The 19,177-nt window shown below is 32.3% G+C and overlaps 1 protein-coding gene across 2 annotated transcripts in view; it reads left to right on the top strand.

The window, feature by feature from the left end:
- IQCB1 (IQ motif containing B1) overlaps window positions 1–19,177 on the top strand; it is a 54,102-nt gene that overhangs the window by 20,301 nt on the left and 14,624 nt on the right. Inside the window, exons 7-10 of one of the 2 annotated variants that reach the window (XM_012640158.1) lie at window positions 2,920–3,019; window positions 13,084–13,259; window positions 15,268–15,377; window positions 16,656–16,765. In XM_012640158.1, coding sequence (XP_012495612.1) covers window positions 2,920–3,019; window positions 13,084–13,259; window positions 15,268–15,377; window positions 16,656–16,765 — 496 coding nt within the window. The remainder of the gene's footprint in view (window positions 1–2,919; window positions 3,020–13,083; window positions 13,260–15,267; window positions 15,378–16,655; window positions 16,766–19,177) is intronic. The other variant, XM_012640164.1, reaches the window with a different exon arrangement.

Raw genomic sequence — 19,177 nt, 5'->3', positions numbered from 1 at the left:
TTTCCTTCAGAATCATGCATGCACATAATTTAAAGATATTTCTATAAAAATTGTTTAAAAAAAAAACCACAATCCTGGTCCTCACATTCATTCCATTTCACATTTTCCAAAGGCAACTACTTGCAATTAGTATAACTAATACTTTTGGCGGTTATATCCATATAGCTAAGTAACGTATCTAAAAGCTTCCACTTTTTAAAAAGCATTATCTATTAATTTCCCATTATGGGACAAATATTGTTATAGTTCCTAAAGAACTATTTAACAAAAAATATAAAGTACTTAGAACTGTGGATATAAAAGACCTAGTAAAAAGAGAGAAAAATAATTTTTAAAATATACCATATCCCTTTTTAAAGGTAATAACTGTAACAAAAGTGATAAAGTGCCTTTAGTTAATATACAGATTTAAAATATTCATAAAGTCGGTATTAAAACTAAATCAAATGATTGTGAAATTCATATGCAAAAATAAATGAGTACAACCTTTTCTCTTTAAAAGGAATCATTTCCTTGGAAAAAAGGCTGACTCTAGGCCTGGTGTAGACAGTATATAAGTGAGCCTAAAGTATCTTGAATACCAGATATAAAGGAAGCAATCAGAATTTATTAGGATTATGTGAAAAGGACTCAGGAGCCAACATAAGGAGGCTTCTATTAGACCAATCTGGAAAATTTGTATAGTAATAAGGATAATAACTGCAATGGACTGAAATACACCAACTATAGTGAAACTAAAATAAATCACCATTGTAGTCATACAGGGAACCAATTCATTTCAAAAACTGGTAAATAAAGAATCTAGCATTTGTACTGCCTTTTCTTACATATAGATGAGAATTTTCTCTTATAAAAGTATTCCAACTAATAAGTGAAAAAGGTATGATTAAATACCACCCATTTTGTAATAGTTAGTGAATTAACAAATTTAGGAATTGATAATCCATGGCTGCCAACATCTCAAAAAGCTCTCTTAACCAGACATTAAGTGCCTCCTAATGGCTTATCATAGCATCATATATGAAGTGTCTATGCCAGAGATTCAGACTTAATCATTTCAATTTTGGAGCTCTAACTACCAACCTATAGATGGTCAGAGAAAAAGATTACACAAAGATTAGCAAAACTAGACTATGAAAAGCTCATAGGACAATTGATACAGTTTCTTCAAGAAATAAATTGCGAAGAAAAAAAGATAGAAGAAAAATCTAGAAATTAAAAGAAATTTGAAAGATATCAGCCAATAACAATGCATGGGTCTTATTTGGATCTTGATTCTCACAAACTTTTAAAAATTCACAAAACTTATTGGAAACAATAAGAACACTTAACTGGCTATTTGATGAAATTAAAGGGTCACCATTAATAATTAGGTGATTGTTTTATTGTTTAGCAATTCATATCTTGTGAGAATATATATTGAAATATTTATGGATAAAATAATTTGATGTCTTAGATTTGCTCCAAAATAAAATGGGAGTGGATAGGATAGGTAAAACAAAATTGGCCACAAATTATCATTGTTAAGGTAGAGTGGTACGTGGGAGTTCATTATACTATTCTGTCTGGTCTTATGGATGTTTGAAATTTTCATTATAAAAACTTTAATTAATAAGTAGATAGATAGATAGATAGGCAAAGTGTCAGTTTTCAGGAGTGGTGGCAGTAGGGTAAGACTTATTCTACCAAGTAGTTATTTAACTACAGTTGTAAAACGGAAATTGGCTTCAAAGATAAATTATGTGATAATGCATTATAAGACAAACAATGTAAAAAATAAAATGGAATGACTGTTTAATAAATATTTTAGCATATTTTTTCCTATATAGAAAACAAGATAAACTTAAAAATATACTACATGTCATATGATTTCAGTGAATTCAGTTAAAGGGTTATTAAACATTTTTAAGTAGACAAAAATGAAAAATATACTTATTTTAGTTACAGAGAAGAATTTTTTTACTACTAAAGTAACATAAAATGAAAACCCATAGAAATATTTAATAGTAGTAGGATTTTTTTTCTAAGTTGTTAAACATGTTTAAAAATGTTATCTAGTGGAATATTGGACTGTGTAAATAGAAATGAAGAACAGAAGTTAGCATGGGAAAGAAATGAAGTCTATTCCTTCCAGAGATAAAAGGGAAAAAGAATAAATTTGTTTTATAGAAGTTAGGGTAGTGTTCACAGAGCCAGCTTGCCAGTGTATCTTACTTTAAATAAAATTTTATTCAGTTATTGGAGAAGGGAATGGAAACTGACATTTACTGGAAATGTTCCCTGTCTAAGACATTATACATTAGACCATGTTGAAACTATTATTTCTAGTTTTACAGATGAAGAAATGAAGAAATAGAGGTTCTGAGAGGTTAAGCAACTTGTATAAGCATCCAGTGCTAAGTCTTCATAACTGGCTGCTCAGTGCCTAAAAATTATAAACCAATAAAAACCAATTTTGTGTAGTTAATGTTTTCATTATTATTTAAGGCATTATATAACAAAATTAAATTTTTTGAGGACATAAACAACAGATTATAGTCATCTATGCCATTTCATTCCCTTACACTCTGTCTTCTTTGCAGAAAATTTGTTTTTATTCACTGAAATTCATTGCTAGAAAAAGGGATTCAAATTTATGATATGTAATTTTATTTTTAATCTAAAGAAAGAACAACAGATTCTTAGCTTGGTATTTATGGATGCTCTCTGACTATAACTGTTCATAAAAATGGAATGACTATTATTTATGGCTACTTAAAATTGCCTACATTAAGATCTTAAGATCTTCTTTTTGTAGGGTAAACAAAGTCAGAAAGTTTAACAGAAATGGTTATGCTTTGATTTGGTTTTAAAAGGACAAAATCCCACTTGTGATATCATAGAATCTTTGCTTTAATCTTTCTTTTGTTCTTCCTTTAGTACTACAAAGTGATCATTTATTACACTTACTGCAAGCTGACAGTGTCCAAATAGGATCTACAGTCATGACTATGCTTCAGAATATACTGCAGATCAACAGGTGACTTGGTTTTACAGAATATTACTGATTTTTTTTATGTTTGATCAGAAGCATTACCTATTTTATTCTAATTTTGCTAAAATTGATTACATATGACTTTTACATAACACTTAGGCTCTATTACCATTGTCTTTCAGAAAAAATTCATGTAAAATACTGTAAAAGACTAGAAATTTATTATCAAATTGGTATCTTATCTCAGAGCCTAAGAAGATTTTATCCAAAATCTCAGGCTTAGAGAAGAGAATTAATGTTGTAGCTAAAGAAAAATATTGGGATCACAATGAAAAATGTTTAATCACATATTTTTTTAAATAAACTTCAAGCTCGATATTGTGATAGGTGCTAAAGAAGTGTATAAAATAAGCAATAGACAATTTCTCAAGTTAAAATAAAAAGGCAGAGTATACACAATTGAAATAGTTCATTCTTTCAGTTCAGTATGGATTTATTAACCAGATACCATGTCTGTCATTGCATTTACAAAGTTGATTATGATATAAAACTTGTCTTCCAAGAGTTTACGGTAGAGTGGAACAGAAAGACACACATTAGTATATTAAGTTACAATATTAAAGGTATATACAAATGTTAGAGGAACTTCTAACCCAAACTGAGGGGTGATACTTCCTAGAGAAGGTAACACCTTAGATGAAATTTCAAGAATGATAAATTGGCCAAGGAAGAAGAGGAGAAAGCAGTTATTTCCAGGCAGACATAATAACATAAGCAAAATCACAGAGATACGAAACAACTTGCTGAGAGTGAAAAGTAGATATAATTCATTGTTGCTGGGATTTAAAATTTGATACAGGGAAGTGGCTAGCAAGTTTTACAGAGAACTTATATGCTATGTTAAGGAAACTGAGTCTTGTGGGCAACAGCCACCATTGAAGATTTTTAAGGTAGATGAAAATGGTCAGAGTACATTTCAGTTTTGTTACTCTGGTGACTATGTAGAGGAAAGATTTAAGGGGGACAAAAGTCTGGACAAAAAAGGCAATTAGAAACAAACATAGTAAACCAAGTGAAATAATGAAATCTTGGCTTTGGGCATTAGTACCTGGGGAATGGATTTTTTAAAATAATGAATTGAAATCATCAGGACTACTTCTATTTCTGATCAAGATTGAGTAATAGGGATGGATTTACTCACCCACCTGAAAAAAAAGGACAAAACCACGAAACATCAGTTTTTGAGAAACTAGACATCAGTCAGTGAAAGAAAGTGAGCCCAGAGAAAAAGGAATAAGCAAAGTGAACCTTACAATTGCCCTGATTTATAGTATTTAGACAGTTCCTAGGTCGTTGTGGTATAGGGAGGGCTATCCGAGCCAAGTTGAGTTGAAAAGATAGAGCTCAGAGTCTGGGGAGAAAAAAAGGCTATAGAGTACACAAGACAGAATACCACAGAAGAGAGAGTTACACACACAGGGAACCTCAGAGATCTGCAAAGGATTGCCTTCAAGTATTCAGTAGAGTACTGATCAGCATATGTCTGTGAGGAAACTACCCAATGTCAGAGAAAACAATCCAAAAGGAACAATGCCAGAAGCTCATACAGTGCCAGAATAGTGCCTGCTTCCAAGAGCCAAACTGGAAAACCTTATAAATAATGGGTCATTGGGTAGAGTATTCAGAAAGGTTTTACCTCAGTAGTGAGTAATAATTAGCACTAGAATTCTCTTCTGGACTATCCAAACAAATCGTAAAGGCAAAACCCAAAAGGGTCAAACTGTTTCCAAGTAACTTAACTGCATATGGTTATTGAACCTGCCTACACCTTAAAATCTTTTTTATTGTAGGGTATACAAAGGCAGGAAGTTCTGCAGAAATGATCATGCTTTGATTTGGCTTTTAAAAGGATAAGAAAAATCCCACTTGTTCCATCATAGAATATTTGCTTTGATCACTCTTTTTCTTTTCTGTTCCTTTAGTACTACAAAGTGATCGTTTCTTGCATTTACTGCAAACTAATGATGTTCAGATAGAATCTACAGTCGTGATTATATTATAGAATATACTACAGCTCATCAGATGATTTGGTTTTACAAAATGGTACTGATTTTTTAATTTTGGATCAGCACCAGTAAGAAAATTCACAGCATCTTGCATGCAAATAAGCAAGAAAACAGGACCCAAAATGAGAAGAATTAGTTGATCAAGACTGTATACACACACACACACACACACACACACACACACACACATACACATATACACATACTAGAATCAACAGACAAGGACATTAGGACAATTATTATGACTATATTCCATATATTCAAAAAGCTGAATAGAGACATATATGATATAAGAACCAAACTGAGCTTCTAGAGATGAAATCTACAATATCTGAGATGAAAAATATACTGGATGGGATTAATGATAGATTAACATTGCAGAAGATTAGTGAAGTTTAAGGCATATCAATAGAAACTATCCAATGTGAAATAGAAAAACAAATCAAAAAAAAAAGAAGAAAGAAAAGCATATCAGTGAACTGTGGGAAAACTTTAAGCAGCCTTATATAACGTGTAATCAGCATACCTAAAGGAGGTAGTAGGGTCATAAAAAAAAATTTGATGAAATAATGGCTGAGATTTTCCAAATTTGATGAAAACTGTACACTCACAGATTCAAAAAGCTCAAACCCCAAAGACGATAAACATGAAGAAAATTCCACATCAAGTCACCTCATAATGAAAGTGCTCAAGACAGTGAATAAAGAGAAAATCTTAGAGAAAACCCAACCAGAGGGGGAAAAACAGTATATAGAGAAATGATAATAAGGATGATAGCAACTTTCTTATCAGCGACAACACAAGTAAAAAGACAGTTGAGCAACATATTTAAAGTATTAAAAGAAAAATAAACTGTCAAACTAGACTTTTATACCCAGCAGATACATATTTTTGAAAACAAAAGTAAAATGCTTTTTCACAAATCACCAGCAGACCTACACTACAAGAATAGTTTTAGGAAGTCCTTTAGCCAGAAGGAAAGTGAATCTACATAAAGGAATGAAGAATATCAGAAGTGGTGATTACATAGGTAAATATATAAGATTATTTTTCCTATTTTGTTATAATATTATCTGTATTTGCCTATATGAAAATAATAATGTATTTGGGCATATAACATATGTATAAATAGAATATATTCCAACAATAGCATAAAGGCTAGGAGAAGAGAAATGGAAATATACTGTACAAGACTCTTACACTATACATGAAGTGGTATAATATCACTGACAAGTGAATAAGACTGTAATAAGTTGAAATATATACTGTGAACCTTAAAAACAACCAATAAAATAACAAAACAAAGAATTACAGTTAATAAGCCAACAGAGGCAATAAAAACGAATCATAAAAAAGGAAGGCTGTAAAAAAAAGAAGAAACTGAATAAAGGACAAATAAAACCAGGCAGTACACTTAAACCTATCTATGTTAGATTAAATGATTGAAAAACCCAAATTAAAAGACAGATTGACAGATTGGATTAAAAAAGGTAAGAGTCAACTATATGCTGTCTACCAGAAATGCACCTTAAATATAAAAACACAAATAGTTAAAAGTAAAAGGATGAAAAAAAGATATACTATGCTAATACTAGTCAAAAGAAAGCTGGAGTACCTATATTAATATGAGATAAAGAAAATTTCAAAGCAGAGAATATTACCAGTGATAAAAAAGGTGATTTCAAAGTCATAGGGAAGTCAGTTCATCAAGGGGACATGTTTATTGACCTAATAACAAAATACATAAGCAAAAGTTGACAAGAACCATGAGGAAAAATAAATCCTCAATTACAGTGAGCAACAACAACCAACTTGACCTGATTTACATTTTTAGAACATTCTACCAAGAAACAACAAAATGTACATTCTTTTCAAATACAAATGGAACATTTACAAAGATGAACTGTAAAACAAATCTCAAGAAACTCAAAAGGATTTAAGTCATACAAAGTATGTTATCTGGCCTCAATGGAATTAAGTTAGAAATTGATATCAAGATCTCTCAAAAGTCCCTAAGTATGTGGTAAATAATAACACATATTTAAATAACTCACAAGACAATGAAGAAATCAAAAGCGAAATTAGAAATTATTTTTAAATGAATGGAAACAAAAACACAACGTAAGAGAATTTCTGGGATGCATCTTAGTTAAGGTAGTACTTAGGGGAAAATTTATATTACTAACACCTATTTTAGAAAAGAAGAAAAATCTCTAATCTTTGACCTCAGCTTCCACTTTAAGAAACTAGGAAAAGAAGGGGGAAATAAACTCTAAGCAGAAGAAAGAAAATAATAAAGATCAAAACAGAAATCAGTAAAATAATAAGCAAAAACAAGAGAGAACATAAATGACAAACTGGTTCTTTGAGAAGAAGAAACATGTAGCAAGAATGATCAGGAAAGGAAAAGAAAGAATACAAGTGACCAATATCAGGAATGAAAGAGGTAACATCACAACAGAGTCTACAGATATTAAAGATATCACAAGGGAATAATATGAACAACTTGCTTATAAATTTAACAGCTTAAATGAAATGGACAAGTTCTATCAAAGACACAAACTACCAAAATTCGTTCAAGAAGCAATAGATAACCCTAATGTATCCTACATGGCTATAAACGATGAATTTGTAGCTAAAAACCTTCCCACAAAGAAAACTCTAGGTCCAGATGGCTTCTTCATTGGTAAATTCTACTAAACATTTAAAGAAGAAATAATACTCCTAAGCAAATTCTTCCAGAAAATTGAGAGGAGGAAATACTTCCCAACTCATTTTATGAGGTCAGCATTACCTTAATACCAAAACCAAAGACATTATAAGAAAAGATAGTACTCATCAATATGCTTATTAACATAGATGCCGACATTCTAAGCAAAAGTTTAGCAAATGAAATCCAACAATATATTAAAAAGTTAATACATCATGAATTAAGTCTGGTTTATCCAAGGATTCAGGGATTGTTTAATATTCTAAAGTCAATCAATGTAACTCATCGTTTTAACAAACTGAAAATGAAAAACCATATTATTATATCAATAGATAACAGAAAAAGCTTTTGAGAAAATCCACCATTCACTACTGATTTTAATAATAATAGAAAACCTCTTAGCAAAGGAGTAATAGAAGGGAACCTCCCCTGCTTGATAAAGGGCATCTAGAAAAAAACTACAGCTAATATCATAATCATACTTAATGGTAAAATACTGTGTGTTTCCTTATAAGATCAGGAATAAGACAAGGATGTCCACTCTGACCACTTCTCTTCAACATTGTACTGGAGGCTCTAGCCAGTGCAGTCAAACGTGAAAAAGAAAAATTATTCATAAAAGAAAGGAAGAAATAAAACTTTCTGTATTCAGAAAGGACAATGTAATCTATGTGGAAAATCCAATGAAATGTACAAAGAAGCTTCAAAAACCAATAAATAACTTTAGCAAGGGTAGTAGGACACAAAATCAGTATAAAAATATAAATTGAATTTTTATATCTATCAATTAACATTCAGAAATTGAAATTTTTAAAAATTGCAATTACCAATAGCATAAACAATATAAAATATATAGGGTTAAATCTGACAAAAGATATAAAAGGCCTGTTTACTGAAAACTATAAGACATTGCTGATAATTAAAGAATATATAAATAAATGGAAAGTTATACCCTGTCATATTCTTTAAACACAATCCCAGTCAAAATCCTGTTTTTGTAGAAATTGATAAGCTGATTCTATAATTCATATGAAAATCAAAGGATTAAAATAGCCTAGCCAACTTTGAAAATGAAGAACAAAGTTGGAGAAGTGTACCTAATGTTAAGACTTATTTATAAAGCTACAGTAATTAAAACAGTATGGTATTAATAAAAAGATATACAAATATATCAGATTGATCTAGCACCTCGTATATTTTCCTGGGTAGAGCTTGAGCCCATTATCCAAAGTGAGGTATCACAAGATCGGAAGAATAGGCTCCACATGTACTCGCCATCAAATTGGCACTAACTGATTAACACTATGGTGCTCACATGGTAGTAATATTCTCCAGGGATTAGGGGGTTGGGGGGGTAAACTCACAACTAAAGGACATGGTGAGCATTGTAGAGGTGAAGGGCATGCCTCTGACCCTCGCTTGGGTGATGCAAAGACATAAAATGTAACCAAAATATTTGTACCTTCATAATATCCTGAAATGAAAATTAAAAAAAAAAAAGATACACAAATATATCAGTGTAACAGAATTCAGTCAGAAATATATTCACACATATATGGATAATTGATTTTCAGCAGAGATATAAAGGTCATTCAGTGGAAAAAGGATAATCTTTTTAAATGTGATGGGACAATTGGCTATATCAATATGCAAATCAGAGAATTTTTGGTCTATACCTCTCACCATATACGAAAATTAACTCAAAATGAATAATAGACCTAAATGTAAAACTTAAAGTATAAAAACTTCTTGAAGAAAAATAGGCTGTGTGTCGTGGCTCATGCCTGCAATCCCAGCATTTTGTGAGGCCGAGGCGGGAGGATCACTTGAGGCCAGGAGTTCAAGACTAGCCTGGGCAACATAATGAGACCCTGACTCTATAAAAAATAAAAAGAATTAACCAGGTGTGGTGGTGCACCTGTAGTCCCAGCTACTCGGGAGACTGAGGCGGGAGGATCACCTGAGCCCAGGAGTTTGAGGCTGCAGTGAACTATGATCGCACCACTGCACTCCAGCCTGAGTGACAGAGCGAGATCCTGTTCCTTAAAAAAGAAAAAAAAGAAGAAAAGGAAAACAGTAGAAAACTCTGTGATCTTGGATAGAGCAAAAATTTCTTAGATTCTTAGATGGGACAACCAAAGAAAATCTATAAAATAAGAAATTGTTTAGACTTAAATTAGACTTCATCAAAAAAGAATAAAAAAATAGACTTTATTAAAATTTTTAAAGTCTGTTCTTCTAAAGATGCTTTTAAAGAAGTAAAAAAGACAAAACACAGGCGGATGAAAATGTTTTCAAAGCATATATTAATATCTTATTAAGTACTTGTATCCAGAATATATAAAGAACTGTCAAATTTCAATAATAAAAAAATTCAAAAAATAGGCAGAAGATTTGGACACTTCATGAAAGAAGATAAATGGATGGGAGATAAGCACATGAAAAGATGTTCAGCAACATTAATCAGTATGAAGATACCACTGCATACCTGATAAATGGCTAATATTTAAACCCAAGTATTAACAAGGATGTGAAGGAACTGGATCTCTCATACACTGCTGGTAGAAATGTAAAATAGTACAATGACTCTGGAAAATAGTTTAGAAATTTCTTAACAAGCTAAATGTATACCATGTTATCCATCCATTCCACACACCTACCATATTATCGACCCATTCCACTCTGTAAATGGAAATGAAAATATCCATACAAAGCCATGTACACTAATGTTCATAGCAATTTTATTTGTAATAGCTGAAAACTAGAAATGACTCAAATGTCCATTGACAGGTGAATAAACTGGTAAATCCATATAATATTAATAATATACTACTCAGCAATAACCAGTAATGGACTGTTCATACATGTGACAGCATGGATGAATATAAACATAATTGTGCTGAGTGAAAGAAGCCAGGCAAAAAAAGAGTGCATACTATATGATTCTACTTATGTAAAATTCTAGAAAATACAAACTAATTTATAGTGGCAGAAAGATCACTGGTGGCCTTGGGGTAGAGAGGAAGGGAAAGGAGGGAGGAACTACAGTGAAGTACAAGGAAACTTTGGGGGATGATAGATATATTCATTTTCTTGTTTTGTGTTGGTGAAACATGTCAAACTAATCAAATTGTATGCTTTAAATATGTACAGTTATATACTAATTATAGTTTTAAAAAGCTATTAAAAGTAAAAATCAGGACTTAGTGTTTTGATATGGGATAAAAGGTATAGTCAGGTATGACAGACACTAAGTTTTCAATATTGGTGGTATGTGGTTGGTTTTGTAAGACATGCTGAATTAAATGTTATGTTGAGCATAGGTAGTTCAACAGGCAGTAAAATGTGTCCATACAAAGACTTATACAGAAATGTTCATAGCAGTTTTATCTGTAATAACCAAGAAATAGAAATAACTCAAATGTCCGTCAAATGAATAGATAAACTTCTGAAAGGGATCTGGACTAGATTTAGAGATTTACAAATCAGCTTATAAGTGGTAGTGGAAAACATGAATGAAGATGAGATCAGTGGGAAATATGAATAGAATGAGAAAAGAAAGGCCTTGAAAATGGAGTCCTGGGAAATAACCTTTTAGGGATATACTGGGGAAGGGAGCCTATGAAGAAGACTGAGAAAGAATGGGCAGAAAAGTATGGGTGAAGGGGAGACCAAAAGAACTTTTTATCACAGAAGCAGGGTAGGTAGAGAGTATCAGGTACAAATAGGTGTAGGAAAATAAACATTTAGTGATATACATTTGACTCGACATTTGGGAAATTACATTGATGAACTTATTAAGGGCTGCGTATTGAAGTAGTGAGGAAAAAACCAGATGCAATGGTTTGAGAAATGAATGGGTGGTAAAGCAGTAGAGACAGGGAAGTTTGGATTAGAAGAAAGGCAGAAAAATAAGATGGTAGTTAGTGGTATATAGAGGATGTTTTTAGAATTAGGAAAATAAAGAACATTTAAAAATATTTGAATTAGTATATGACAGTATAGCATAAACTCTTGGTGGGATACGGAGTAAAGAAGTAATCAGATTGGGATAGGGATATCTATGGAAGGCTTTCTGAAATGAGCATAGTTTTGACCTGACTTTGAATGGTGTGGTAACATTAAATGATGCAGAGGAAAGGAGTGAGCATCCTAGGCATAGGGAATAGCATAAGAGCCAAGATAGCACAGAAATAGGTGCCACAAAGATTCCCCCCTATTTTGATTGGATGACCTTTAGAGTCTTAACCCTAAGATTTTAAAATGTAGAAGAGGGTGCTGCTGATCTCTTTTTCTCTTAGCGAAGTCATTTTGGTCACTGCTGAAGTGTAGTTTTCAAAAACTAAAACATGAGTCTTGTGTAAATATGATATTTAACTGGTCAAAAATTTTATTCGACTCATTAATTAATGAGGGAACCAGTTAAGATGTTTATATTGGTTCAAAGGAGAATTCAGGGAACGTGGATTTATAAAGTTGGTTTTTCAAAGAATACAGAAATGAATTTGCTAATAGATTAAAAAATTGTTAATAGAAAAAAAGACTTTAATATATTATAATGCAATATATAATAACCCTTAAAATGACCTTTTCTACTGGATAGGAATCATTTGCATTGCTGCTGAATAAGAGTATTTGCATTGCTCTCAGATAAGTATCAATTGGTATTATCAGTTTTCTACCAGCCAACCTCTATTTTTACAGAATTGTAAAATAATAGTAAGTAGAAAGTCAAACAAAGGCACACCCTAGAAAATCACATACTTCTTAAGGGGATGAGTAAAAGGACACTAGGTAATGCCTTTTGACTATTTCTAAGTTTTAGACAGTTTTTTATGACATCAGTAATGCAAGATGAAGTTATTAGTATAATGAAGGAAATATCAAAGGAAAGATAAAGTTATTCCTATATTAACCACATGATGATTGAATTTCTATAGCATTTTTGTCTTCATGCATCATTTAACAATTAATCATGAACTTGTCTTGTGATTTTACTTTTATTTTTGCCTTGAAGCTTTTGAATCATCTGTTAATTAATATTTTGCACATTTATCTTCTCTCCTCGATTTGACTGAAGGCTTCTATGAGGAAAGGGCCTTCAGCTACTTTGTATTCTCTATTGTACCTAGCATGATACTTTGCACGTAGTAGGAATTAAATAAATATCAAGTGACTTAATATGATATATTCTTGGAACCAAGCTAAATGTTTTTAAAAGTGGTTATCAAGCCACAGCAGGCATGAAGTTATTAACTCTTTTATTTTAAATTTGTTGTGATACATATGCATCAGTTAGTAATGGTACTTTTTTAAAAATTTTATTCTATTAGTGGTGATTTACTCAGAATAGAAGGAAAAACCCTGCATTCTATTTTAAATGAAGTTGTTTTCAAGCTTTTGTCAACTAGTCCAGTCATAAGAAGTACTGCTGCAAAACTCCTACTGTTGATGATCGAATCCCATCAAGAAATTTTGATTTTACTGAGACTAAGTGCCTGCTACAAAGGTAGTGTGCGCATTCTTTCTTTTCTTGGGATTCTCAAAAAGAAAATTTTTATTGATGGTTTATGAAAAACAAAATTCTTATATTTCGAAAAGTTAATAACTGAAATGTGCAGATAAAACCCTATTACAGCAAATACCAATTCAGAACAATGTCTTTATGTAATCAAGCTATCTTCATGTCTTAACAGATGCCATGTGGTAGGTACTTTGATGAGGTTACAATAAATATTTACTCTCTCTCTGACAAAAAGGTTGTGCATTGAATATACCATATAGTGTAATAAATAAAAAATGACCAAAAAGAGCAGTGACTTTATCAAGACTAGCTTTAGTGGAAAAATAGAGCTGTGTGTGAGAGTTTGATAGCTCTTTTGATCTTTATATCAATGAATAATCACTGTCCAACTCCTTCACTGCCTTTCCTCAAAAATAAAACAAAACAAAAAAGTTGCCTTACATCAAAATCAAACACATAGATGAATAAAAAGTCAGAAATTTTGAGGATGAAAGGATTCAGGGTATTACCATTCTCATATAATAGCTTTCATTTAATTGAGCACTTACCCTGTGTCAGACACTGTTCTACATACTTTATATTCATTAAAGTATTTAATTTTTATATAATAACAACCTTATGGAGTAGATACTCTTATCCTCATTATATAGATATGGAAACAGAGGCATGGAAAAATTAGATAATTTACCCAAGATCACACAGGTAGTACGTATTTTTTTAATTGCCAAGCAAAGTTATATGTTAACTTTGTTTTATTTCTTTGCTAACCAGAGCCATGTATTAATTTTAATCTATTTTTCTTATTCAACATGGTCAAGAAATGGGTTTCTTATTAATATATGGTTATAGTATCTGGGATTTTTAAAAGATTAGAATGTAATAAGATACATTTAATACCTAAACAATTAGGATAGACTTTATCATTCATGATGATTTAGAAAACACTTTAGTAAACTTACCTTGCATTAGTCATTACTACAGATGTTATAATTACTTTATTAATATGTATTGCAGGAATAGAGAGGGAGGAAAAATGCTAGTAATCGAACTCTTTAGTTGACATTGTACCAGATACACGTTCTTCAGCTCTGTAATTGGATTCCTACAGAAATGGGAATATCCAACAGAATTCATTATAAAGGAATTTTACCTTAATCCTTCTCCCTTTCTTTGACTTCTATCTCAATAGTAGAACTTAGGTTCCTCAAAATATTTTATAGTTGTTAATACTGGTGAGAACTTGGATCTTGAAGAGAGTAGGAGGCATGGAAAGATCCACATAGTGGCTTCCCCAATTGTACACTATAAGCCAATTTACCTTACTTTACTGTATCTTACCTTTTTGTATTTATATTGAATGTGTACATTACAATACATCATTCCAACATGGCTTGGAAACAGTATTTACTTTGTGCTTTTTACTACTACTATGTATTATTTGGGGATGAGAATGACTATCCTAGTGTTATAGCGCTTCTCCTATATTACTTGCTCAGGAACATAAAGATTTACCCGAAATTACATATGTTACTGTGTGTTTATATTTAATAATAATATCCCTCTATTAATAATGACTACTAATAACCTGCTTAAGTGCTTCCACACAGTAGATATTTACTGAGTATGTGCTTATAATAATTTATCTTTCAAATGTTTCAATTTAAGATATTTATGTTTAAACAACAAAAAAAAATTATCACTGCTCTTTGACTTACCACAGTGATTCTACTCCCATTTTTTTTTAAATAAAGAGAATGTTGAGACAGATTTTTGTATCAGGTATCATAAGTGAGCACGTAAGAATTCTCAGGAGGAGAAAAATCTTAAAGACCTCAACCGTAGAAGTGTTTGAGGAAAGGACAAAGAAAAATCATGTGTTTAATCTTGTGTTCATTTGTTTCTAAAGCAGACTTTTTAACATCAAATTAATACTGATTAGGTAACAACATCATATTTTATATTAATGGTTGTACCCTTTGTTATTCCATTTCAGGACTCAGAAGTCTACTAAGTAAACAGGAAACCAAGACAGAATTTAGTCAAGAACTTAAACAGCTCATTGGCCTTTTAAGCCCTCAGGTCTATGAGGAAGTAGAAGAGCAGGTATTAAAGTACAAAAATAATCTGCATGATATTTGCTAACTCTGTTAAACCTCAGTATTCTTAAATGTTCCTTGCTTTCTTTCTCTTAACACTTCAAGCAAAATGCTTCACATAAAAATAGAAATATCTTCAAAAAGATTTTCTATCTCTCTGCCATTCAGCCTACCCACAAAAATAATTTCAATCTCTCATTTATACCTGTTTATAGACACTACCACATCAATTTTTTTTCAGAATTTCTCATGAAATTCCCATCTCTGATGTTTATCTTCTTTTATTTATAGGCTATTTAAACTTTTTTCATTGTTTTTTTCCAAAAATATTTCTAATTGTAGCAAACTGTATTTATGGTCACTTATGGCTAGCCTTCTTATTCTTTAAGATATAACGATAATGCTTTTTCCTCTATGTAAGAAATGGTATTAATAAACATTATGTCAAATTTTGAGGTAGCAAGTTACAGATTATCATACTTCCTCTAGTATACTCAAAATGGCGACTATAGATATCCCATTCCAATAGAAAGAGGTGTATAGCTTTCTGATTTGCAGATGAAGACTAAAACACGGAAAACAGACTTAAATCTAAAATGTCTAAAGATATTTTTTAATTTAAAAGGTAATGAGTACATTGTATATCCAAAATCCAAAACCAAAAGGGCAATAAAAATACAAGCAGAAACCATGAAAAGAAATCCAGTTAGGCAGTAGAATGAGGGGAAAGAAGAAAGCAGACGAAAAGGGAATTCCTTACTTTTGTGTATGGACCTTCATGAGTCTTAGACTAATCTCAAAACTATGCATATGCTGGATAGACAGAAAATAGCATATCAAAAGCTTACAGAACTAAACAGATTTGAACAGCCACCTGCAAAAGGTTAACAGAGCTCATAGTCTGAACCTATAGACTGATTGCCTATTAAATAAAAATATTAACATATTAGCTCAAAATAGGTTATGAAAGGTTAGGCCAAACTGTGAAATCTTTGAAAAAGAAATGGAAGTGAGATTAGTCAGGGAGAATTTGAAGCCAACTAGACTATAACTTGAATATGTTCTAAATATTGCCTACCTGAGCCTAGCATACCTCCTTTGGGAAGTGAGGGTTAGTATTCTTAGGCCTTCCCTGTCCTGGACTTGTGACGTTAATGTTGCCACCTACCCATCTTGTTAGAGACAGAGATGAATACTTTCCCTGGCCTAATATTTTTAGAGGTGAACTTTTAAAAAAAGACTTTCTTAGAGATGTCTCTAAATTATTTCTGGCTTTTAATTTCAGAAACTACATAAAGCAGCTTGCTTGATTCAAGCTTATTGGAAGGGTTTTCAGACTAGAAAGAGATTAAAGAAGCTTCCATCTGCTGTGATTGCTTTACAGAGGAGTTTCAGGTAAAAAAAAAAAAAAGAAAAGAAATTTCATGAGGGATATTATAATCTGAATCTTACTAGAGTACAGTTGAATTGAAACTTAGGTGATTTTTTTTTCAATTTTCTAATATGTTTCCTTTTTTTTGTTTGTTTTCATTCTTGTTCCATATGTTTCTAAGTACCAATACTCCAGTAACAAAATGTGCTTTCAAAGCAAAGGATATAAGTCAGGAATCTGATGTGTCAAATACACAATCTTATCTACTTAAGATTTCTATGTGGGCCAGTGCAGTGGCTCATGCCTGTAATCCTAGCACTCTGGGAGGCCAAGGCGGGCGGATTGTTTGAGCTCAGGAGTTCGAGACCAGCCTGAGCAAGAGCGAGACCCCGTCTCTACCAAAAATAGAAGGAAATTAATTGGACAGCTAAAAATATATAGAAAAAAAATTAGCCGGGTGGTGGCGCATGCCTATAGTCCCAGCTACTTGGGAGGCTGAGGCAGTAGGATTGCTTGAGCCCAGGAGTCTGAGGTTGCTGTGAGCTAGGCTGACGCCACGGCACTCACTCTAGCCCGGGCAACAAAGCGAGATTCTGTCTCAAAAAAAAAAAAAAAAAAAGATTTCTATGTGGACCAACCCTGCAGAGGGAGCCAATGATAATTATATTATTGAACCCTCAAAACCAACAGCTGTCATAATTGTTTTATATGATTATGATAAAAACATGTATGAGTATATAAAGGTTTAAGTATGTTAACCTGATTTTCCTGAGCAAATATGGCATGGGTGGGTATGGTCATTGAGATAGCACATAGTATCTGAGATAGCACATAGTATTACGGTCATGCCTATAATCCTAGAACTCTGGGAGGCTGAGACGGAAGATTGCTTGAGCCCAAGAGTTTGAGACCAGCCTGAGCAAGAGCAAGACCCCGTCTCTACTAAAAATTAAAATTTAGCTGAGCATTATAGCACACACTTTAGTCCCAGCTACTCGGGAGGCTGAGGTAGGAGAATCACTTGAGCCCAGGAGTTTGAGGTTGCAGTGAACTATGATAATGTCACTGCACTTTACTCAGGATGACAGAGCAAGAGTCTGTCTCAAAAAAAAAAAAAGAGGACATAGTTTTTTATTTACCTCTATTTCAAGTGGATGGAAAATAAAATACTGAAGACATGGTCCAATTTCCGATATGACTGACCCATCCAGATTCTTAGAGCTGACAGAAAGAACAACAAAAAAAATGACTTAGCTTCTAAGTTGTTTTGATAAAGTAGAGCCATCTCAGAGATGATTTTTCATGCAGCCTAACTGAAAGCCAAGTTTTAGTTCACTAAAAGGAAATTGGCATTTTACAGAAGTCAATTTTTTAAAGAAAACTGAAACTATTCTTTTAATAACTGCAGCTGTGTTTCTCAGTTATAAAAGCATTTTAAAATAGCTCTGGGGTTCAAAATATTAATACTGTGTTGTCACAGGGTTGAAGACAGTGAAGTCACTCTGGCTAACTGTGTCCCTTGGTGGATTTCCTATTCATTGATGAAATTTTGCTTTAGGGAAGACTTAAAGATAGATTATAAATATTATTGGGCATGAATATTGTTGGTAGCAAAGTAAAGTACTAATTTTTTAAACAATATCAAGTGCCTAGTATATGTCAGGGGGTGGATTGAGTTTGTATCGCACTTTAGCAACTTAACTAAGTGACCTTGGACAAGTTGTCCACCTCTCTTAGACTCAAACTTCCAATCTATAAAATGGCAATAATAATTTACATACCTCAAAATATTAAGATAACATAAAATTCAAGATAACATAAAGTTTTTTATCATATTACCTGGCACTTAGGAAATGGCAGGAGGAAAGCAATATAAATAGCACATTTTCTGCCCTTGAAAATTTATAGATCTAGCCAGACAAACAGATGTATTAAATAAATAGTACTCATGAGAGGCAAGGCATTTATTATCCATCTAGCGTTGCTCTTAGTTTATTGGCTATCCTACAAGCTGTTTCTTAAAAAAAAAAATTTAAAAAGCATTTCTGTGGTCAAATAAATTTGGGGAATACAAAGTACTTTTTGAGTCACAATGTATATTCTTGTGTTCAAAAGAGTCTGAGGAATTCTTGGTATTGCCCTCCATGGTGAACTCAGATAGAGTAGTTATTACTTTTGGATTCTACCTGCTGTCATCCTCAGCTATCTAGCCTCTTAACATTTAAAGATACCCCATACCATGGATTCAGATCTTTAAGGTTTAGTTGCCAGATTTGCCCATTTACTTTATCTTTCAAAACTAAAATCTTTTTTTTTTTTTTTTTTTTTTTTGAGACAGAGTCTCACTCTTTTGCCCAGGCTAGAGTGAGTGCCGTGGCATCAGCCTAGCTCACAGCAACCTCAAACTCCTGGGCTCAAGCGATCCTCCTGTCTCA

This window comes from Propithecus coquereli, unplaced genomic scaffold, assembly GCF_000956105.1.
Source record: "Propithecus coquereli isolate 6110/MARCELLA unplaced genomic scaffold, Pcoq_1.0 Scaffold10, whole genome shotgun sequence".
NCBI lineage: Eukaryota > Metazoa > Chordata > Mammalia > Primates > Indriidae > Propithecus > Propithecus coquereli.
The sequence above is the reverse complement of the archived record's forward strand: the minus strand, read 5'-3'. Positions and strand labels throughout refer to the sequence as shown.